Raw genomic sequence first — 24,481 nt, 5'->3', positions numbered from 1 at the left:
TGATATAGCTGGGGATCTGTTTTATTACTTCTGTGAGCTGTTCTGCCTTGAGAATAAAAAATTATAAAAGATTTACATTCGTTTTGTGATTCTTTGTTCCTATGGAAATTACCTTTTTTCTATGAGATGAATTTCAACTTTTCATATCTCTTGAGAATGAATTTCAGGCATTATGGGAGAACAAAAGAGGTAAGAAGAGTGCTTTCAGCTCAGACACAGAAAACATGACACACACACACCCCTCCCAGGTCTGGCTTGCTAGAGGGGTTACTAGTCTGTCATCTCTAGCACAGTTATCTCAGTATTTTTTCTGGGTGACATAAGAAGACTCAAATATGGTCCTGTGAGCTGCAGATAACTTTTCCTGAGATCAAACAGAGAAAAGAATGTCTATTTTAGCTTTAAACATTGGATTGTAAATATAGTGCTGTTGTACTTATTATTGACAAGTACTTCTTTGTACCTATTTCTCTGCACTCTCCAAATTCTATCATCAGCCATTAGCTCTAGAAAACCTAAGAGGAGACTTTTTTTTATTTGCAGCAACTTTGAATGTTTGCCTTCTCTCTATGGCTGCTGCTGCTGTTAAAATATTTATATCCTTGATTTTAAATAAATAAGGCCTCTATGTTTCTCTAAATCAATGTGGTTAAAAAACCCTTTCTCCCAGGGAATTCTGGATGAATGCCAATTTAGCCTTACAATAAAAAGGCACTTTCCTGCTGGAGATTTGTAAGTTCTGGCTGAAATATGAGGGTGATTCTTACAGTGGTTCTAGGGTAAATTAGGAGTAATTGAGCTGAAGTCAACTGGTATTGGTGTAGATGAGATCAAAATCAGCCTTTGCATATATGAAACAAACATGCGACTTATCACAAGGGTCAGGTTATAACACTGGAAATGTGTTGCAATGAATTTTTCACTAAAGATTTGAATGCTGGCAAACATTTCCCTGATAGCTGTCTTAAAAGAGGACAAAGAAAATTTAAAAGGATGTATCATGTATCAGTGGGCAATGAACACAAAGGATTCCTTTGTTGTTGCAGCAATTCTTTACTTGAATCATGAGACAAAAGGAACAGCTTGTGATAAAAGAGAAAACATATCCTGTGCTAATTCTCTTATTCAGGAGGGAGGGATGCCCCCTCTTTCAAAAACATCACTGTATTGTTATGATTAATCATAGCATGCTTTACACAAGCCCCATCCTTCAATGGTCCCTTGCTTCAGGGAAATGTCAAATGGCCCTCTCTGAAAATAAATTGGTTTGCCATTTTTACTGTCCATTCTTCTTGGTTTCCTCATTTAACAGTCCAGAAGAGGCTTAAGTATTTATAAGGCATCCATTGCCATGGTATTAGAGAACCATGTAATCCGCAACCCACTGCATTGCCCTGTAAGGTATGGAAATTCTATTATCGTTATTTTATAGGTGAGAGGTAAAGACAGGGAGGAACTAAATGACACAGCTAAGGTCACACACATTGTCTTTGATTCATTAGGTATTTTGAAAGATCTGTCTTCTGTTGCTTCAGCTGTAGAAGCTAAGGATCCCACGTGTACATCTGATCTAGGCGCTTTGGGTAATTTAGTAGTCAGCAGGGAGTAGACACTTTCAGGGCACAATTCATCTCATCCTAAAGTAAAATCTAATGGAGTTCAGATGAATCACATTGTAAAGGAGCATGTTTAAAGAATCTAGATAATTAGCTGAAAGGTATTCTTCAATTACAAATACCAGTATTTCATCAGATCATTCCTGCTTCTAGTACTTTCTTTTACTAGAAGAGATTTTTCGGAAGTACATGAATACTGGACAGCATTCATACTGAAAAATCCCACCTTCTTGCTAAGAATTCTTATTCTTAATGCTGCATGTTCTCTCTGTAGAGAATTATAAATCCTTTTATCTATCTTGTATTAGAAACTGTACATTGTAACTGTAGTGTCTTAATACTTTGTTACAGTGCAAATTTCTATTTTACATCAGCTGCCATGACTGTAGTCAGACATTAAGAAATGAAATGTAAGAGTACAAGCTTCCACTAATATGCACGGTAAAAATAAGTCTACTGTTTTTCTTGTGGAATTTTTGCTAATATAAGAATCTAAATGTTAGGAAGGATTCCAGTAGTCTGTTATCATAAACACCATGTCATCAGATTTATTCTCATAACAACACTATCTCTTAATATGTAAAGTTATTTTATGTCTCTGTTTACCCCTGTTCTTCACCTTTTTTCTCTCTCTGGTTTCATTCTTCTAAATGAAACAAGCTAAAATCTCCTAGTCTTCCCTAACAAGAAAAAGACGCCTGTCTTTTTTTCTTTCTTTAGTTCTTTTGATAAGATAACCTGATCTTTACTGATGGTACTTCACAGTTTTGTGTCAGGAGAAGATTGTATCAGCCCTTTGCATATAAACATGTCAAGGCCGTTACTGAAAATATTATTCAGGATTAGTTCTGACACTAAATTTTATGGAACCTTTCGCCAGCACCATACTTCCCCTTTCAGCGCCATCTATTCACTCCTTGAATCAACCTAGAGGTCCTATTAGCGTATATTCTAGCTAAAGTAAAATAATTTCCTGTATGGCACTTAATCACATGCTTTACTGAAGTCCAGAGAGATGAGATTTACTCAATTTCCTTTGTTTCTAAAAATGAAACTATTTACTATGGTAATCTTGAATTATCTACCATTCTTAAAATTGATGTGGAAGAGCTTCCCATTTTTCAGTTGTCATGGTGTTATGTTTTCCTTTTTTATTCTGTTTAATTCCTTCAGATCAATTCTTATAGGTTTGTGGTAACCTCTGCTCACTTTTCTTTCCTCTAAGATTGGCTGTACCTTTATGACATCCCTGTCAGGTAGCACTCTCTCCAACTTCACATATTTATAAAATTGGTTGGGGTTGAATTTGGATTTGTCCTCTGATTAATTGTGCCTGTTTGTCTGTAGTAAGTGCTTCCCTAGTAAACAGGAGGTATCAGACAAAAGCACGTCAAATATGGGCAGGGAACCTTAGATGATATGCAATAGAGTTAGCATGAAGCTTAAGCAAGCATTTCTAGTTGGTGCTGTGACTGCTGCAGGCCATGCTGAGGTGGGCATTTGTGCAGACAAGTGTTGCAGTCTTACTTAATCAGCCTTGTCAACAAGGAGATCTTACTACCTCCACCTTTTAGCTGTAGAATAGTAGGACCCTAAAGGTTTGCTTAGTAAACTAACATAGACCCAGAAAATACACTGCCTTCAGTGTTACTGCCTTCTGGAAAAAGAGCACTGTGGAAGGTATATGCATGCCAGCAGTGAACAAATTACCAGGATGTTTGTGTCATTCCCGTGTTCTTTGACAACACAGGTATAGCAATTCACAAAGCATAAAGTTCCTTTGAAAGTCAGACTACTGAGAAGTTGCAAAGTGATTAGCTGAAATAGATTAATTAAAAAAGAAAAAAAAATGCAGTCCTTAATAAAAAGTTTCATATTCAAGGTGTCTGCCAGGTGTTTTCTGCTTTCAGTGCTATTTTTCTCCCCACAGCAGGGAACAGCATTTTCCATTTTAATCAGTAAAACTGCTAACACTTAATGCCAGAATGGGGGACTAAATGCAACTTGCAATGTAATCCATCTTTTCAAACCTTTTTGAAGGGTTTGTCATCTCACCTTGCACTCAACAACGCCATTAGCATTACTGGAATTTTCAGTTATTGACTGTTTTTCAGATTTGTTGGCCTAGTCCACTGTCCTACAGCTACAGCTTTGGTCCCTTAATGCTGCAGAAATCCATACTACCATGGTGACAGACATCTGCAATACTGTGAAAGTGAATGCTGTCCCTGGTACTTCTATGATATTTCATTCTATTTTTGTGTCACAATGCAGAAAAAAAATGAAAATTTCCTCTAGAGAAATTGTCCTGAACGTCTTCAGTGTGTGTTTTAAGACCATCCAAAAACCTTGCTAAAGTGGGGGTTCTGTTCTGTCTAGATGGAATCCACTCCCAGGTAACAGAGCTCAGGAGAAAATAGTTATTTCAATGGGCTTAATTTTGTAAGCAGAAAAGTCAGCAGTTTACTATAGCAATTAGTTTTAAAGAAATAATGAATTGTGTAAAGGAAGGTTTCCTAAACTGTGCATGCACATTAAGGGTTCAAAGTGATGAAGTGTTACAGCAAAGACAGAGGTCGGACATAGCTCCAGATTCAAATGCTAAATTGAGATATCTACAGTGAAGGTGTGTACGTAAGAGTCAGGTACCTTAACTTCTCCTTATGCTTAGAGGAGATCTAGTCAAAACAGTCAGTATAATACAGAGAGATGTTTGGATTCACTTGTGTACTTTTGGTTTGGTGAATCAATCTATCGTATTGACTGGACCAATAGGATTGGCAGGACCAGTCGAATTGACAGGTTCTCTGTTAATTACAATGAGAGATTAGAAAATACATGTACCTCTGGTTCCTGTGTAGATATATACACTGTAGACATCTACATTTTGAATCTGAATCTGAACCTCAGTCCTACACTTGCTCCTCTGTATCACTTCATCACCTTGATCTTTTAAGCTGCAAAATTCGAGATGAAATCTTCTCTTTGCGTAATTAGTTCAGATGACTGTCTCTAGAGCTGAACCCTGGGGTGGAATGAATTATATCTTGCTTATTACTCTGTATTTAAGTAACCTTAAGTTTTATACCTAAATGAAGTACAAAAAAAAAAAAAAAAAAAGCCCTTCACTCATTTTAAGTGAAATCTGGTAACTAAATTCAGTGATATAAATATGTAAGAGAAGGAATTATCATCCAGGCAGCTGAGAGGATGGTGGGAGGAAATAGTGTTTTGGAGAAAAAAAACCAGAAATACTGATGAGACCTGAGTTGAAAACATGTCAAAAAGAGAGTAAGCAGAACTATATATAGACAACTTGGAAAAAGTAGACTGTTGAACTGAAGAACTTGTAAAGGAAGAATTGGTGTGTTATATAGGGAAGCTAAATGCTAAAGGAATGGCTTGTAGTTCACAAGGGAATTGATCTGTTTCTTTCAGTGCATGCCTTCCTAAATCAGGCTTGCTGGTAAAATTCATTTAGTGTTCTATAGAGACAAAAGACCCAGTTTTACACCCAACGAAGGCAGTAGCAAAACTCCAACCTGTTTTGAAGAAGAAGTAATATGTGTCCAATGAATGTGTGAAGAAACAGATGCCTACGTCTGTTATCCCACTGAATAAGTTGGCCTGGAATACTTCTGTTTGTCTACCAATAAAATATTCTGGCATCTCAGATAGGTCATTGTGCTCTTAAGTGTTTGGCATTGTTTCTAAATGATATGCTGCCTCTGAAGTTAACATTTAATAAATTAACTCACTTGATACAAGGGCAATAATCTTCTTAAATGTGACTGTTAATTCCCCTATAACTATAATGTTATAATAGTTCCTCTTCTAAAGCTAAATAGTTGGCACAAAGCCATGCATTACTGGCTGGGGTTTGCAGGGAAAGGCTGGGTGTCCTAACCAAGTGTCAGTGATCCTCTTCAGCATTCTTCAGCTCAGATCAGCCATTGAACCCAAGCACAGAACAAAGTTATTAAGTGAACAATAATTCTTAGGTGCTTTGACAAGGCATTCTATAAATGGTAATTAACATCTGCACCACAGTTCCTGTCAAGGAGGTGAAACACTGGAAATGTTAAGTGAACTAAATTCAGTAACTGGAATTCTTAATTTACTTTTAGAATTTAGGTACACACACACCCCCTTTTTTTTATGCAAAAAGGAAAATGTATTATTTAAGGTTGTTATTCTCAGTTGCTTCATAGTTTTTCAATTCTACAATTTCAGTAAGCACAAAGCTATTCGTACTGCCCACTATTTTCAGAAGCTTGAATGTGATAAACCCATAACATACCTCATTAAGTATGTGCCCAAAATTATATTATGCGTGGGTTTTTATTTTTTTCCTTTTCATTATTATTACAAGATGGAAAATAAACCCAGTAAATTCAAATATTTGAAGTTACTGTTTAACTTTATGTCTCAAAATGGAGAAAAAAAAAAGTCCAGTGAACTGCCAAGTATTCACAGTTCTCATGTTATAGGAATTGTCAGATTCTTACATGATTGGGCAAGGAATATAGGTATTTAGCTGCATTTTATAAAAATGAAATTAATTCTAAGGAGGTAAGCAGGTCTCAGATCTTGTCTTTTGGTATTATACAAAACCAATGGTTTAAGGAAAGCAAAACAACAGTTTTTCTTGGTATGCTCCCGCTCAAAGGTTGCTTTACAAATGAACAAAATTTCCCAAACTTTCAATGACTTTTTGATTACTTGAGAAACCAAGCCGTGTACAATCATAAAGGAGAATGTAAAGAGCCTGTTACATGTGTAAGTGATCATGATCTGCACTTATAGTAACAATTGTTGTTTCAACATCTCTCTCAATCCATTTTAATCCATTAAAAAATCAATATTTGTCAATATTTGTTTGCTTAAAAAAGTTTGGGCACCTGGCAATGCCATCCAGGATATTCCTCTGAATGCGTTAGTAGAGACCTACTATGTGTGCACTTTGTGCACTCATTTAAGATGATCTTTTCAATGTATACTTAGAATTGGATGCCTACTTTCTAGCTTGTCTTGCATGAATAAATATAATACAGTAAAAAAGAAGTGTAAGAGGTGTGGAAGGCTTGGTTTCCTGAGATTTTTCATAAAATAGAAAGAAGACAAAAGAAATATTTCAGCCTCCATTACATGTGGATTCACTATTCATGTGGTTTGATTTCCTTTTTAGAATCACAATGATTTTTTTCCTGTCTTCCAGGTAAGATTTGAAAGACTAGAAGTATAGCTTTTGCCAAGGATTGCAATAGGAGTAACCAAAATTATTTGGAAAATATTGGAAATAGACTTTGTTTCCGTATTAATTTTCAGTATATTGAATATAATTACTAAATGCAGCACAGATTAATTTTCAAGCATGGTTTAATAGAATGTAAGTATTTTGACTCAGGACCATTGTTTTAATGGGAGTTTTACTGTAAAATATATAAGCTCATTAAGATACTTATGGGTATCTCTTCTGAAAAAATGACGTAACAGAGTTTTTAAAGAAAATTAAGGAACTGTGGCATGGGTATAGCTCAGACACAGCGAAGGAAAGCATTTTCTAGTATTCTTTCTGTAATATGCCTGCAGTTCCGAAAACTCAGCTGGCACTGAACTGAATTTTACAAAATGAACTGAATGCAATGCCATTTTACAAGCAGAATTAAGAAACGGTTCTTTCATCTCTGGATTAATGGCATCTCTGACATTTCTGTCCTGTGAAACTTATCAAGCATAATTTTTGCGTAGAATGGAAGACAAAATCAACAGTATCATCAAGCTTACTAAGCACCTAATTTAAGCATCTTCTGTTACATACTTCAGTTATTCAAGTAACATAGCTTAAGTTAGGAGGATGAGTTCCCAGATTTAGGTCCTAATTCTGCAAAGAGAAATGTACTTCAAAAGGTCTTTTCAGTTAAGCTACTTGTTTACAAAATAGCACTTACACATAAGGCATGTGAAATTTGTAAGAAATTCAGTTTAACCTAAATTTGATTTTGGTATGAATCGTACTGAAGGAAAATAGGAAAACATGAAAGTGACAAGAAACATACATTAGTAATAGGGCTTCATAAAAAAAATATGCATTTCAACTTAAATTTAATGTTTGTTTAAACAGCTGTAATGAAACCTAACTATGGAAATAATTTATATTCTTGTGCAAAAATAGTCTTAATTGTATTTCTTAATTAACATAATGTTTTTAAACACTATAGTATATGTCTGCATTTTCATTTTGCTCTTAGATGAATTGCTGTCTGGAGTATAAGATTTGTAGCTTTTTGATATTGGGTTTGGGGTTTTTTTTTCCATTTTTCTTTTATTCCTTAAAGTAGGCAATTGATTTTTCCTCTTTTTTATTCAAAAATAATGGGAAAAATGTTTACTTTGGTGGTTGCTGCTGTACAGAGGTTAATCTAGTGCTAAGAAAATAATACTTAGGAAATAGGGCTGAATGTTTAAAAATACAACTTAGTGATAGAATTTGAAATGAAGCTACACTGATTGTGCCTGGTGGCAGCTCTATGTTATAAATTTGTTAAAGGTCACAAAGTTAATAGCTTGAAACTACTTTTTCCAAGATTAAAATCCAGACTTGCTACTTTATGAGAGAAACAAACTGACAACTCCAGCCAGGAGTGCCTCATAAAACTGTGGTTTGTTTGATTTGAGAAGAAGTGAAACTTACAGGAATGCAGAAATATACTGAAATCTGGGACCAAATTTCTGGAAGTCTGGAAAGGTTGTAGGACAGTGAAGTAAGTTGTATGCTTATGGTAAAATAACCTTTTCCCTAAAAGTTAGTTTTAATGAAGAATGCTACTATTTGTGATTAAATAAGAAGATAACTCTTGTTGTGATCTCTCTCCTGGCTTCCTCTTTAGATATTTCTGTGGTGGATAATAATAGTAGTAAGCTTATGTTTTGGAGAATCTGTAGTTCACCAGTCTTTTTCGTCAAGTTCTGTTGGACACTCAACCTACTGCTGTTTCTAGAACTTCCTTGAAAGAACAAAGTTTTATGCAGCTTTAAAACGTATGGTATCACTTTAAAGAAAAGTTACATTTTATTAGAATACCACCTGTAAAAAAAATTCTTGCAATACAATAAAGAAACTCCGTTCTTAAGCTATCAAGTATATATTAACTAATGGCTGACTATTATTACTAGTTATATTTGAAGAGTACAGGAAAAAAGGCAATACTTGGGGCTTACAAGAGAGATGGAGAAATTTGGGGAGAATTACTGAATGACTCATCAAAGAAGATTAATATAAACTAATAAAACTACTAAAATTTAATAGAAGGTTTAGGTTTCATTAACCCTACGTATGGGCCGAGAATAATCTAGAGATAATACAGTAAATAAAGCCATATGTATCTCTGAATATAAAGTTTTTCCCTAATTTAAAACTCAAATAGATTTGTGGTGCAGTAAATAACTTGCAAAGATACCTTTCTCAATCTGGCCCATAATTTTCACTTTTTCACAGTTCTATGTTTTCCAGGCTTTTAATTGTATGATTTGTCCTACTTTTAAGACTTCAGGAAATTTCAAGAATCACAGTCTTCTCTCTCTTATAAATAGCAGTATTTCGGGGTCTTCCAACCATTTCAAAGTGTGGAGAACTAGAACAGTTCTGAAGTACTGATTTTCTGAAAGATAACTACAACAGGCTCCCTCCAGTAAGTCTCTTCCAGGTTTCACAGAATCTTCCTTCCTGAGTATACTTGAGATGCACTGCCATTTGGGTATTTTGGATAGTGTAGCCGTCTGCTGTTTTATTCACTGGCTGCTGGAACCATTTTGCTTATAATGGAAAAGCTTTATTCAAGTGCATTTTCAAGAGATCAGAGTGAATTAATCTAACATCATCTGGAATGGCAACAAAGATCTAGGCTCATCACGTACATTTTAAATACGTAGAGCCAGAGGAAACCGCCATCCATGGCTTCCCTTTTTGTCAATGGATACAAACGCACACCTCCAGAAAGTGAGTTGGGTCTTCAGAGAGCTGAATCACTTCATACAAATGCTTCTCTCTTCATTGATAACAGAAGGAGTTTAGGATGACTGCATTCTCAACTTGAGCACAGTATTTAAGTTGCTCATTTTGTGAGTGATTCCATTCATTTCAATATGCATCACTTTTAATTCCATTCTGTTGTTAAATAAAGATAAAGGACTTGGATAGATAGAATATATATATTAAAATATGTATAAAAGTAAAAGCATAGAAAATATATGAGATTTATATACAAATAAAACATATTATATATAGTTGTACAGATAGCACAGTTCATCATATACATGTATATGATAATGAATTGTGCTTTTATTCAGATATGGATTAGTAAAGCCAATATCCTTACTTCAATAAAGTCACAAGGTATCATGCCTGCCATCAAGGTATGATCTGTATTTATCACAAGCCAGAATATCAGGCTTTTACTGTAGGTTAGAGAGTGATGAGTAAAGGAGCTCTTTAATATTTATAATTTAAATTTATTATAAAAATCATAAAAATCAAATGAAATTCAAATTGACTGGTTTTATTTTTTCTGCTGTACAGAAGTTAATGATCAGGCATATAGCAACTGCATAAAAAGTTTACAAAACTGTACAGTGTTGAAATAAATACTGTTCAGCTCAGTTCCACACCATTCTGCCAGTCTTTCTCATCTTGAATAATACCTTTTTTCTACATTGAATCCTATCTTTTCTCACATGCAATTGTAGAAGTTACTCACCAAAATTTGATTTTGTCATAAACAGTTGACAGGATCTTCCAAATTGAGACTTAAGTTGTTTTTGACTGACAGCAGGTTCATGTTTGGGGCATATTTATGGATCAGAAAATGTGACCATGTCAAAAGTGGTGCTGTTTCAGCAGGTTGCCTGTAAATCAATTCAACAAAATATTTTGATCAAGTACTATAAATATTTAGGTGTGAGATAAAAAAAGATAGTAAATGATTGTGACCATAGGATGCTTTATAAATATTTGATTATCACCATCCATCATCACCTTTTGGGAATAAAGATTTTTTTAGGCAGCAAAATGAAGAGATAAAGATGTCAGTATCCCACTCTACTCAGCGCTTGTCAGGCAACACCTGGAGTACTCTGTACAGTTCTGGTCCCCGCTATACAAAAGAGATGTGGACAGGCTGGAAGGGGTCCAGAGAAGGGCCACCAAGATGATCAGAGGACTGGGAAGCCTGCCTTACGAAGATAGGCTGGGAGAACTGGGTTTGTTCAGCCTTGAGAAAAGTAGGCTCAGAGGGGATCTCATCACCACGTACCAGTACTTAAGGGGTAGCTACAAAGAAGATGGAGACTCCCTTTTTACACAGAGTCACATGGAGAGGACAAGGGGGAATGGAGACAAGTTGCTCTTGGGGAGATTCCGATAGGACACCAGAGGGAAATTTTTCACATTGAGGACAGTCACCCATTGGAATAATCTCCCCAGGGAAGTGGTTGACTCGGCCACGTTGGACACCTTCAAGAGTCGTCTGGACAGGGTGCTGGGCCGTCTTGTCTAGACTGTGCTCTCCCCAGAAAGGTTGGACTAGATGATCCCTGAGGTCCCTTCCAACCTGTGATTCTGTGATTCTGTGATTCAGTGAAAAAAGATTCATGCTGAACGTCAATATTATTCCAAATACTTGAACACTGACTGTGCGTCAGTCTCAGTAAGTGATCCAGTCAAATTTAGAAGGTTCATTTGAATCCTCTGTGGAATTTTGTTTTGTTAGATTGTCCTGCTAAAATTAAATGCATGGCAGGAAAAAATGCTAATTTTGGGGAAACAAGATTAGGTGAGACAGCATTCTTCATAGGAGTAACTTCAGTGGGTGAGACGCTGGATGAGTTCCATGCCATGTTGAAGATGGGTGCAAATTTATAAAGATATGCTCTCTGCTCTGTGTGCCATAAAGTCTGTCTAAATAACAATATCCTCTCAGGGAGAGAGTCTGCTGTTTTGGCTGCCCATGTATTATTGTGTTTGGACTATCTCCAGTTGCAAATGTTGACTTTTCATCTATGACCAAAGAATGAAATCTGTATGAGAGATGTGTAAAACATTTCAACTTTATTTATTTGTTAACAAAAGGGATTTTTTCCAAATCCTGTTTGCACTTCTTGTCTCTTGCTCTCCCTGGAAGGTAACAGTCTGCATCTACAACGTGACACTTAAGCTGAGAATACAAATTGCAGTCATTTTGTGGGATTTTGTTTGTTTGTTTGTTTTTTAATGACAGAATGCATTAGACCAGAATAATAATCCCTGATATTATGTTCTATTTTCTGTATTTCTAAAGGGTGTGCTACAAATCATTACATTTCTCAGTGAAAGTTTACACAGAATACAGTTTTATGTTAATATTTGTTGATGTGTAGAATTTTAAGACCAGAAAGAGCAACTAGATTATCTGGTGAACCTACATTTTTTACTACGAGATATAAAGTTTCACCCAGTTAAATTCTGGAAAAAAAAAAGTGGCATAGAGATCTGAATATAGGCAATGTACAGTCTATGATAAGTAATAGAGCTGTATTTTTATGACCAGTGAAGACCACTGAATCATCAGATTTGAGCTGTTCAGTGGGCAGCTCAGCACCACTCCAGATCATGACTGCTTTGGAATTCCTTCCTACACCCTTGATTGCATGGACCATGCCCTTGTGATTTCAAAGAGTGTTGTAACTTGCCTGCAGAAGGGTAACAAGTCTAACAGTAGTTAATTCATCTATCTATTAATAAAGACTAGACAATGTTAAGCAAACACTCTTGAGAGCAGAAAGGCCCTGCAGAGAGATCTAGACAAATTAGAGAGCTGGGCAATCACCAACTGTATGAAGTTTAACAAGGGCAAGTGTTGGATTTTACACCTGGGGCACGGCAACCCTGGATATACACACAGACTGGGGAATGAGAGGCTGGAGAGCAGCTCTGCAGAGAGGGACCTGGGGGTTTTGGTTGATGGCAAGATGAACATGAGCCAACAGTGTGCCCTGGCAGCCAAGGGGACAACCGTGTCCTGGGGTGCATCAAGCCCTGCACTGCAGACAGTTGAGGGAGGTGATTGTCCTGCTCTGCTCTGCACTGGTGCCACCTCACCTCAAGTACTGTGTGCAGTTTTGGGTGCCACAGTATATTAAGGATACAACGCTACTAGAGAGTGTCAGAGGAGGGCCATGAAGTTGGTGAAGGGTTTAGAGGGGAAAGCATATAAGGAGCAGCTAAAGTCACATGGTTTGTTCAATCTGGAGAAGAGGAGACTGAGGGGAGACCTCATCGCAGTCTACAGCTTCCTCACAAGGGGAGGAGGAGGGGCAGGCACTGATCTCTTCTCTCTGGCAATCAATGATAGGTCCCAAGGCAATGGCAAGACGATGTGCCAGGGGAGGTTTAGATTGGATATTAGGACAAGGTTCTTCACCCAGAGGGTGGTGGAGCGCTGGAACAGGATGCCCAGGGCGGCAGTCATGGCACCAAGCCTGACGATATTGAAGAAGTACTTAGACAATGCCCTCAGACAGATGGTGTGAATTTTGGGGTTGTCCTGTGCAGGGACAGGAGCTGGACTTGATGATCCTTGTGGGTCCCTTCCAACTCAGGACATTCTATGTTTCTATGATTCTATGAAACTTGACCCCTAGCTCTCACAAGCTCAGCAGTCACATAGGGTGTATTCAGTAGAGATTAGGAAATGGGTTGCTTGCTATCTTTTATGGACAACTGGGGGCTAGAATTTGGTGAAATCTCTGTGACTTTTCAAGCAACCCAGAAGAACCACCACTGGGCTATAAAGATGTGTTTCTTACTCAGAGATGTTGCTAAGTGTTAAGTCCCAAATAAATTGAGTATTAAATAATTTATGTTATAAAATATCCAGAACTAAGCCAGAAATATAATAACATGCAACTGAACTAATTTCAAGGTTGCGTTTAGATGATAAGAGCAGAGATAAACATGTTCTGCCTATAGACTGAATTTTCCATTTCCAAACAAGCTGATTTGGAAGACTTCATGGGATTATCAACAACTCTAAACTACTAAAATCTGCTGAAATTCCTTATGTGCTTTCTGTAACAGTATTTGCTTAGGCATAGCAACTTGCAAACTTAGTCTTGTGGCACCTGCTCTGCATCTAGCTGGACAGTAGATAAAGCAGCTTATTTGTTCCCATCCACAGAAATAGACCAAAAAATTCCTTCCAAGGAAAGTGTAGGTAAGCAGGTCTAGGAAAATAAAGGCTTTATTCTCAAAAGCACTGTAAAATTAATTCCATTCCTTGGAAGGTGTCAGCTCTTGGAAGGTGTCTTTTTTTGAAAATGCATGGAACTAAAAATTTGTCTAGCTGCCAGTGCTTTGAAGCATGAATTCTATGGTACATGACTACTTCTTGAACATGCACATGTGAAAATGCATACAGATTTATATACATGTATGCCAATGCAGAAAAAGTAATTGGAAATAGGCATAGAAAGTTAGGACAGACAATAATATATAGGCAACAGAGCCATTACTGATGGAGGTGTAGCTTGTAAATGGTAATGGTATTAAATTTCTAGGAAGGATAGCAGAAAAAAAACCCAACCAAGCAATCTAAGTAACACTCCTTTCATTGTCGCTTTTGCAGTAGAGCAGCTATAGGTGAAAGGAACTCAAGACAAGAAATACAGAATAGATTCTAATAGTGATCATGTTTCTAACAGACACCTTTTATACAGTAGATTAGTAATTTCAGCATCTCCTAGGTGTGTTAGAAATCATATTATAGTCTCCTTTTCTGCAGGAGGGGTTACAGAACTGTTTCTCATTTATCAGAACAGCTCGTGCTACCAAGATCGAGGTTGATTCTTGTACATCTATAGGAGAGAAGGGCCAGAATCTGTCATGAAGTAAAGGGAACTGGAGCTAAACTTTCTGGAAATGTTCTAACCATAAGTGGCCTCTGCACAATGTTTGAAACAAAAGGCAGGTGCCCTTTCTGTAACCAGTCCATGGGTATAAACTGGAGGGGGGAAAAAACCAGCCTGCTGCACAGCTATATTGTTCAAAGCTACAACCTGTTGGCATACATTGTTAAAACGCCAACCATATTGAGATATCCAAGGTATAAAAGGAAGGGAACAGTTACTTTCTTAACTCTGAAAGGATTTAGGCATGAAGCAATCTCAGTCATCAGAAAATTGAGGCGATTCTGTATAAAAGCAGAATTTCAAGTAGCTGAATAATCTTGCATTTCAGAATTTAGCTGCCCATGGAATCAAAGAAGTCATGCATGATTTTTGAAATTATGGCTTGGATCTTAGACACTGACATTTCTGTGGAACCCATCTGGATTATTTAAGATGTAGAAAATCTTACTCTGCCTGGCTTTCCTGTCTTTTCAGAAAATACTTTAGTTCCTAAATACCTGTATTTTAGGCAGTACCTCCCACACACTTTTACCCACCCCCCCGGCACTCCAACCCCCCAACTTCCTGTCCCTCCTATTATTGTGCTAATTAAGCTTATCTCTGCTAAGCAATACAGACATAAGCTAACCTTACAGTATTACTTAGTTCAGTAGTGATGAAAAAGAAGCTTGGGCCAAGACAGGGAACAGGAACTAGCAGGGGTTTCTTGATCTGCACCTGAGTACAAAGGATGCAACTCCAGGAAGGGGAGAGGGAAGCAGCAGGTTACAAGGTGGTGGTGATAAGTCTACCAAAATCAGTAGCAGCAATGTTAACAATCCAAGGACCTTGGAACAAGGTGATCTGGGGACAGAATGTGATTTTATCAGCACTGACTGTGCCAGGTGGAATGACCATACAACAAGCCACTAAAAATATATTTTTAGTAGTCACTGAAGAATCTTGCTGTTAATTAATAATACCAAGAAAACACATCCAGCACAGCATGTATGTGGCTTTGTAGTCTTGGATTATTTTTTTTTTAACAGACTGGAAATAAAGAACAGTCTTTCTCATTTATTTGGCTGATATTTAAGAGAAAAAAAAGTAAAAATATTCTTTTTCATTATAAACTGTTTTCCAGTTTTTATATTTATTATATACAGTAGCTGCAAAACCTCTATGAAATGTAATAATGTCATTTCAGTTCCAATATATGTGGGAGAGGCTGTAAAAACATGTGGTCTCAGAAAAGGTCATTTAGTAAAGTAGCCCATGAAAGCTTAAAAAAGCTTTCTGTATTTGAGGTTAAATAGAGCTGAAAATGTTGTTGCTGTTGTTTTCTTTTCTTTTTCCTTTTTAAGATGCATTTTGAAAAGTTAAATAAAAATATTTGTTTGAAACACAGCTATGGACATGTTCAAATCCGCTATACTTAATGTTAGTGCCCTCAGGCAAAGAGCACCCATTCATTTTTTTGAGGACAAAAGGTGTCACTGAGTGGAACTCATGGTCCGGACTGTTTCAGAAGTGAAGAATGAATTTTCTGGGTTTAAGTGAGAGAGGTTTAAAGAAGCAGGTTGAAAAGCAGTTGGTCAACACTCCAGAAGCTAGTTGCTAATTGCAGCAGTAGGTTAATCAATGAAATAGCAGTTTAGCTTCTGGGTATAATAAAAAGAGATAAAAGACCACACAGAAATTCCAGCATTAGGGTATGACCGGCTCTTGAGTGGCATACATTATTTTCCTTCTTACACCTGTCTGCTTCTGAGTAGGCAAGTCATGCATCTGCTTGACAGCTATTAACAGAATAAAATAACAACAAAAAAAAGCATTTTTGGGTAAGATCTGATATAAATATTTACAAAGACAATTTAAGGGAGTGTTTGTTATGCACTTTTGTGTTTGCTTTCAAAACATTTAACTCCAGAGACAGATGGCTTGTACAGTTTTATCAGCACTTGTGTCATTATATATTCAAGCAGCCAAGACTGATAACCAGCCTCATGTATTACGGATTGTTCAGAGAAAAAATACTCTGAGAAAAAAAAAAAAAAAAAAAACAAAACACCAAACAAAAACCCGCATATCAATAAAGTACTTCAGTGTGGAAAAAACTTGATACAGAAATTTCAGTGACATTTTTATGAAGAGAAAGGAAACAAATTAATGCAATTATAAAATTAAAGCAGCAGGAACAGGTTTTTAAGTGTTGTCATTGTATGTGGTAATGAAACAACTTCAGAAAATTGGGTGAAAGCTATTGTTCAGCAGTGGTGGAGGAGAAAGATAATTACCATTAAGTCAACATTATGCTTTCTCAGTACAAAGCAGTCAACTCTTCAGTGCAAGCTACCCCCAGAAGATATCTCTCTCATCATACTGCTCATGATCATTTCACTTTGTGCTACTGAATAGCAACCTGAATAATAAGGAATCTTAGAGAAGAATAAACTGTCTATACTTGAGAACATAATTACACAAAACAGACGCTGAAAAAAATATATTTTGGAAAGAGTGTCTTTTTTTTTTTTGTAGGTGAGCACCTTTTTTTCCCAAATCCATTTTTCATCTTTTTCCTGTATCTCACAGTCAGACATCAAGAGCACCCTTAACCATGATCATAACTATTAGCAATAATATTTACAAAAACAATATGCATATATCTAAGGGCCTTAACTGGAGATCAGGTGTGACAAGCACCACACACATTATGAATGGAGCTGCCTTTTTCCTTGCAGTAGGACAACAGTAAAATATATTGCTTTCTCAATCTGCAATTCTAAAAATAATACTTAGTAGACTTCCTTTTTTTCTCTTGTGATGGCTTAAACCAAAAGTGATTAAAATAATAGTTGTTAATTATATATTAGATTAAGTCTTCCAATGCATTTTGTAAACTTAAACCTCACAATATTTCACTGAGGCAAGTAAATCTTCCCTGTATTTTACAGATTGGAAAGCATGAATCAGAGCACTTGAAAATATGCATACTCCCTTGAGTAGGAGTCTGAACCTGTTCTCAATTCTGGACATGCATTTTATTCACAGATTTTTACATACAGGTATATGTAGAAGTGTATGCAGATTTACAACATACCTGACAGCTATTTGAACACAGGTCTTACAGGGTTTACGAGTCTTCCCCTAAAACGATAAGGCCTCAGTCTGCCTACAATTGTTGCTTGGTGTGACCTACCCTGCCATGACTGCCATGGTCTTGCTTTTGGTTGAAATGTCGGCATAGTCGGTTGACTGGAGGAGGGCTTGCACATGATAATTAATTTTTGAAGTCTAAGTGGGACAGGGGTATTTTGTTAAACCAAAAACAATCAAGGAGCTGCTCCTCCTGAACAGGCAATCAACTCAGCATTGTTACCCCATTCTGTCTGCTGGTCACAGTAACAGATACATAAATATTCCAGTGCTCTCCAGAAAGTTATCAACTTAAAGATGGCTAAAGCAAAGAATGTTTATAATCCATTCTGAGTTTAACAGCATTAACTGCCTAGAACTCTTGCTAAAGAAAGCGAAACACATGAGGTAAATCTTCCAAGGAGTTGGACGTGTAGCTTATAGGGCCACATGCATATCTAGTCCTAAGTAAAACCAGCTTGTTACTCATTTAAATTTTAAATGGAAATAACTGTCTTATCTCTTGAAATTTATTTAATAGAACAGGACAACTAACACATCCACTTCAGAACTATAGTACTGAAGGCTCTCCTGGTAACCTTTTATTCCACTGTAGATTAGAAGTACAGAGTGCCTGCACTGTACTTCTTGAAATGTGTCATTCTGTGGTGAAGAGTCTTCTTTGTGTTTTGAAAGTTTTAATCCCTGCCTAACCTTTCCTTCTTGGTCAGAAATACAGTATTATACTGTGAGAGGAGACAGGTTGAAAATAGTTCTGCCACTTCTCACTTTCTTCCTCTGAAAATGGGAAGAAACTAATTAAAATTAAATTTCTGTTGTCAGAAGAAAAAAAAAAATCAGCTTTTAACCTATAGATAAACCTTTGAAAATGTTAACAATATACTGTGAGTACTTTCTTTACTTATTATTGCTTTTTTTTGTACTAATTACCTGACTCAGTTTGATTATAACTTCATACTAGAGGATTCAAAGAAGAGCTGTATAGAAAAAAAATATCTCTCTTCAAGGGAATTATCACAGTTCTCCTTTTAGAATGATTCTATACATTTTTCATGTTCTAGTTGTCAGCAACAGGACACTTTCTTATATGGAGAATGCAGCAGCAACTTCTGTTATGGTTTATTATATTCTGTCACATCAGCGGTGTACTGGATATTCTCCAGATATTCAACGAGATGAGCTACGCAGAGATAAGAAGATTAACTATTTACATTATAACATGTAGAATATATCTGATCACGTTTTCTATATGTGTGAGTCGATAATCTGCAGAATTTAATACCAAAAATTGTTATGTGACAGTTAAAAAAAAACACAACTCCCCCCCCCCAAAAAAAAACCAAAAAAACCCAAACAAAACAAAACCCAAAAAAACACCACAAAGAAACCCAACTGGGAAAGAATAACAATTTCCATAAAATTAACTGGGATGTTTTCAGTATTCAGAAAAAGTTCTGTTACTAAGGGTGATTTACTGTATATGCATGGACTATAAGAGAATGAAATATTCTTTGGCATTGTAACTCAGAAATCTTTGTTGGAGTGTCCTCACTTATCATTTTGAGTCTCAATTATATTATTATAAAGATACATTTTTTGCTGAGACACTACTGACATTTTTCTTCTGATTAGTACTGCTTTTTAAGATGCTTTATACCTTCACTATTCATGCCTACCTGCTAAGGTTCTTTCTCAAAAATCAATCTATAATTTCCTTCCTGTCACTGGGCCGTTTAATCAAGGAAAAATATCTCCTGAACTCTTTGAATGTCTGCAGCACTAGCCAGTTGATTTACTCTGAAGTCAAGAAAAGGCACCTCAAAGTTCTTGCTCAAAATTACAATATAGTTAGCAAAGAATCATGACAGAGCATATCTCAGATACTGAGAAATATGTAACAAAGACACACAAAGTGATTTGTCTGCCTTTTTCCTGGCTTGCCCTTCCTTATACATCCAGTCTGGTCAGATGAGCAAATTCAGCCATTTAGAAATGCAGTAAGACTGAGAAGAATTTAGTGCTGCTGGGTGACCTGTCTGCTTGTTTGCAAGACGCCTGCAGCTGGCCAGCTGTGTCCTCAGTAGTGTGTGAAAAATTATGTGGATATTTAATATGCATAGTACTTCAGTAGACTTCATTTCTGTCTCCTGTGGTCTCATATTCCTGACTTACAAAGAATTATGAGAATAGTTCTTTGTCAAGCGCAAGATTTACATAAGCCTTCTTTTTTTTTATTTACCCCTGGATTTTTATGGTTGCATAGCAGCTATCTAAAGATTTTTAATCTTCAGATATTTAATGGTCACAAGAATTACAGATTTTATTTTCTTTCCTGTTGCAATATTTTGAAGTGTTTCAGGGTTTCATATTAAATCCAGTGAAGTTTAACTTATCTCTTGCTTGTTGGGAGTATGCGTCAGAGTTTTATGCACTGGGTAGATGTCTAGAACTATGCACCAATGCAAGTTTGTAAGATAGCAGATATTAGAATAATCTTTCACATGGAGTATTCCTTTGGGTGAGCCCATTTTTTTATAGTATGAATGTTTCTCAGTTTGCAGTAGGCTGTTAGTTCGCCAAGGCTCTGCAGCAGTAAAGTGAGTTGAAAGCGGAAAAGAATATATCCAAACTGTAGGTCTGTACAAGCAGCAATATTTCTCACTCAGAATCTGCAAGGGCATGTTTACTTCCTCTGATATTTTCACCTACCTAGCTCTGTTTTCTTAATGTGACTGAAAAGGAGAGTAAAGTTTATTCATAGTAGGATCTGAGACTGATAACTTAAGGCTAATTGAACTGTATTTCCGCTTCTGGAAACTACGTAGGATATACAGAGAGTATACGCCCTACAAAGCAACTACTCTCTAACAGAATGAAAATGTATTTAGGATTTATCAGCACAGTATTTTGTTGCAGACTCATTGTTCGTTTTCTCATGGGGTATATGTATAAATTTAAAGCTAAATATCACTATCTAATATTATGGGTTTTATTTTTCTTCTCTCTCTTCTTTCTGTTTGTTTTTCTTCTACAGATGGGCCTCTTGGGCCACGAGGATTAGCTGAAGCTACAGAGATGTGTACTCAAGAATGCCTGGTTTTGGGTCACTCAGACAACTGTTGGATGCCTCCCAGCTTGGGCCCATACCAACAGCCAAAGTCTCCTCTCTCCACCTTTGCACCTCAGAAAGAATGGGTTAAGAAGGACAAACTAGTTAATGGACACACGTTGACCAGGACCTGGAAAGAAGATAGCAACAGAAACCAGTTCAGTGACCGAAAGCAGTATGGTTCCAGTGAGGGCCATTTCAACACTGGCAACCACATGACTGACATTCCTCTGGCCAACTTGAAGTCTTATAAACAGGCCTCAGGAGCTGTTGAGAGTCCAAAGGAGCACCAGCTATAAGAAATTGTTACTTTGGACCAATGACTTTAGCCTACTTAGACTTGCTAATACTGTGTGTGTGTCAGAGCTTTATGTACTGGGTAGACCTCTAGAACTATGCTTCACTTAGCAGAGATACGCATATCTTTATGTTAGCACCGTGGAAGGTATGATGTCCTGCAACATGAAAGAGTGTTTCTAAAAGTTGTGTGGTTTTGTTAAATAGACATGATTAAAATCTGAAGAGATCTCTCCAGTTTGCAAATAACTTTTTATTTGTTTGTTTGTTTTTTGACCCTGGACTGCTGCTATGAACAACAGAAGATGCATTCGGAGAGTGAGAGAGCGAGAAAGTTCAGTGGATTGCAATGATTGAAAAGCATATCCAGTTAGAAAATTGTGCTTTTGTTGTCATTGATCTATGCTGGGACCGTTATACTTGAGATCATATTGCAAACAAAACAACTGAAACTGTAAACATTAAACCTATTGTGCTATTAACAATGTTAGTGGACACTTATAAGTCAATCAGTGTTCAAATACTTGTAAATAGAAACAATTATTACTTACAATTTTTGTGTACTTATAACGTTCACTTGAAAAGATACTGTAGCATATTTCTGTGTTTCACAGTTGCTTTTTCTTTCTTTTATTTGCTTCCTGTTGTTTTGCTTTTATTTCCAGTGATGGTGTTTCTGTGTTAGTAGTCTGTCTGACACACAATGTTCCAAGGAAATCAAAACACTTGTGTTAAAAAGTGAAAAAAGGAGTGATGGGGGAGGGAAAGTTGGTTGTAGAATGGAAAAGAAAGATTTTTTCTTTCTACGTAGTAGCAAATGATGCCAGCATTCAGGTAGAATTTCTTCTTTTTTTTTTTTTTTTTTTGTATTAAGAAATGAAAGGACTTGTGTAAGGGCTTAAAAACTTAGCCAATTTTTTTTAAAACTTCCATTATGTTTCATAAAACAGGGAAACTGTAAAACAAAAGAAGAATATTTAATTTTGTGACAGTGAGTGAGAGGAAAAGCTGTTTGTTTGGAATCCTTGAACAAATTAGCTGCAGTCTGTCACTTAATGAGTGGTAGCTGAAATTTACTTCAGCTGGAATATATAGAGGAAATTCTACAAGAGCAAAACACAATAATCATGTTTTTCCAATTGGGCAGGTGTGTGTCTATACCTAAGACAGCTTGTATTGCTGAAACGGCAGCATTTGTGTTGATCTTCATCTGCGTTAATGTTGTAGTAACACAAGTGTTTTTAGACCATAGCCACAGAATATTTAATGTGTTGTGCCTTCATGATGTAACAGAGCATTCTCCTGGTAGGCTAGTTGGGGGAACTAAAGGGTTAAATCTCTAATTATTGCTGTTTAACTGTTTGTTATCATAGTTGGTCAGTGCCTGGCAGGTACCGGTATCATGTCACCTCAGTCAAACCAGCAGAGTGACTCCTAATGTTAATAAGATCTAAGTTGCACGCAAAGCAAATCCAAATCCAAACATTTTTAGATGGTTTTTGTTAAGGCATGACAGATGATTTACACAAATAAATAGCATGCAAAAAAAAAAAAAAAAAGAAAAAAAGTCCTTACAGAAAAAAGCAAAGTTACTTATGCCACAGTGAAACATCAGTCTTAAAGTAACAAATTTAGCTAACCTGAAGGTGATTTTATTCTTACCAAAAACACAAGGGTTTTTTTCTTCTTTATTCTTTGTATATAGCAGTTCACTCTTTCCCCCCCCCCCCATTTTTTTTTCCCCTCCACAGTATAAAAGGCATAAAAATGGGTTAGGGATGCATTGCTTATTGCAGTACTTATGTCAGTTTGTGAGGGGTGTTTGATGACTTTGACAGAATAAATATCTAACCAGTTATCCTTGTTACTGCTTTGCCAGTTCAAACGTTATTTAGTTATTCAGCTCTTGCAATAAATGTTCTGAATTCCTGATTGTGTTGTGTTAGTTCTTGGGCAGATGCCTAAGGGACTTTATTCCTGTTAATTTCTCTTTCTTTCTGTTGTCGTTGGTTGGTTTGTTCCTTTGTTTCATTCTGAATTTCCAACTCTTTTTCTAAACATTTCATGGTCCATTTGATTCATATAGATATGTATAGGAATGGAATATACAAGTGATAAATCCTGAGGGCCATATTCTGTCATTCTTATGGTAAGTAGGAACTTATGCAGAATGAATTATTTGAATTGGATAAAGTACCCAGCACAAAGGTGACAGAATTTAGCCCAGATTTGTTAGGCATACTCAAGCACATGTACTAAGCATCCTTGCATGAGGCTTTGTAACAGTACAGTGGTAGCATATAGAAAAGTCAGCACTTACCACACCTCAGTCTTTCTTTTGAGAGTAGAATGAAGTAATACCAAAATACAGTAAATACTTTCTTATAAGGAAATCTTATGTGGTTATATAACCACTTCTGTTGCAGCACAGAAAAAAATAATCCCAGCAACCTTGAAAAAGACATATCAATAGAAGTAACCTATTTTTTAACATGCTGAGTTTTAAAGCAGAGGTGCCCTGACTTCTATATTAAAACCAGAAATACAATAATTATTTGAAAGCTCAAATAGCACCAACTATTTTAAAATAATAAGTGCCTTTTTAAACAGAATATGTTTGAAAAAAAATTCTATAAAGGACAGAAAATAAATGATGTGACTATTGCTACAGAAAGATAACTACATTCTATTCCAACCTTCAATACTTTGTGCTGCCATCAACCTGTGCAGGAGGAGCACAAACAAATACGATTTAAATTTCTGGCAGGTGAAATTTTCTTATCTCATTTTCTCAAATTTTCTTTTGTGTAATTTTAGTTTCTTAAGGCCTTAGCCGGCCTTTAAATTGTTATTAGGGGAAAAAAAAGGACAGGAAAGAAAGATATGAAGGAAGGAAGAGAAGAAGGAAGGAAGAGAGGAAGGAAGGAAGGAAGAGAGGAAGGAAGAAAGGGAGGAAGGGAGGGAGGGAGGGAGGAAGGGAGGTAGGGAGGGAGGGAGGGAGGAAGGGAGGAAGGAAAGAAGGGAGGAAGGGAGGAAGGGAGGGAGGGAGGGAGGAAGGGAGGAAGGGAGGAAGGGAGGAAGGAAGGGAGGGAGGGAGGGAGGAAGGAAGGAAAGAAAGAAATAAATATCTACAACACTGGGAACTATATCTTAATCCCATTTAAACCAAAGAAATATTTTCCGGAGTTTTCCACAGAATATGGATTTAGCCCTAAACATGTATTCAGTAAGTGCCCATTCATTCACAACCATTTGGTTTTCAATATGAGTAAAACTCACAAATTAAGAAAAAAAGAAATTAAAAAAAAACCCTTAAATCCTAACAGGAATTCAGTGATACATCAGACAAGGAGCTTTAAAACAAGATTGAAAAAATCCCACT

General features: G+C 36.4%; 1 protein-coding gene across 2 annotated transcripts in view; it reads left to right on the top strand.

Moving 5' to 3' along the window:
* Positions 1-24,063, top strand: part of PCDH9 (protocadherin 9) — a 697,783-nt gene extending 673,720 nt beyond the window's left edge. For both annotated transcript variants that reach the window (XM_075088097.1, XM_075088088.1), the window contains exon 4: positions 20,728-24,063. In XM_075088097.1, coding sequence (XP_074944198.1) covers positions 20,728-21,101 — 374 coding nt within the window. In that variant the 3' untranslated portion in view covers positions 21,102-24,063. The remainder of the gene's footprint in view (positions 1-20,727) is intronic.
* Positions 24,064-24,481: the final 418 nt, after the last annotated feature.

Source organism: Phalacrocorax aristotelis, chromosome 1 (genome assembly GCF_949628215.1).
Source record: "Phalacrocorax aristotelis chromosome 1, bGulAri2.1, whole genome shotgun sequence".
NCBI classification, from domain to species: domain Eukaryota; kingdom Metazoa; phylum Chordata; class Aves; order Suliformes; family Phalacrocoracidae; genus Phalacrocorax; species Phalacrocorax aristotelis.
The sequence above is the reverse complement of the archived record's forward strand: the minus strand, read 5'-3'. Positions and strand labels throughout refer to the sequence as shown.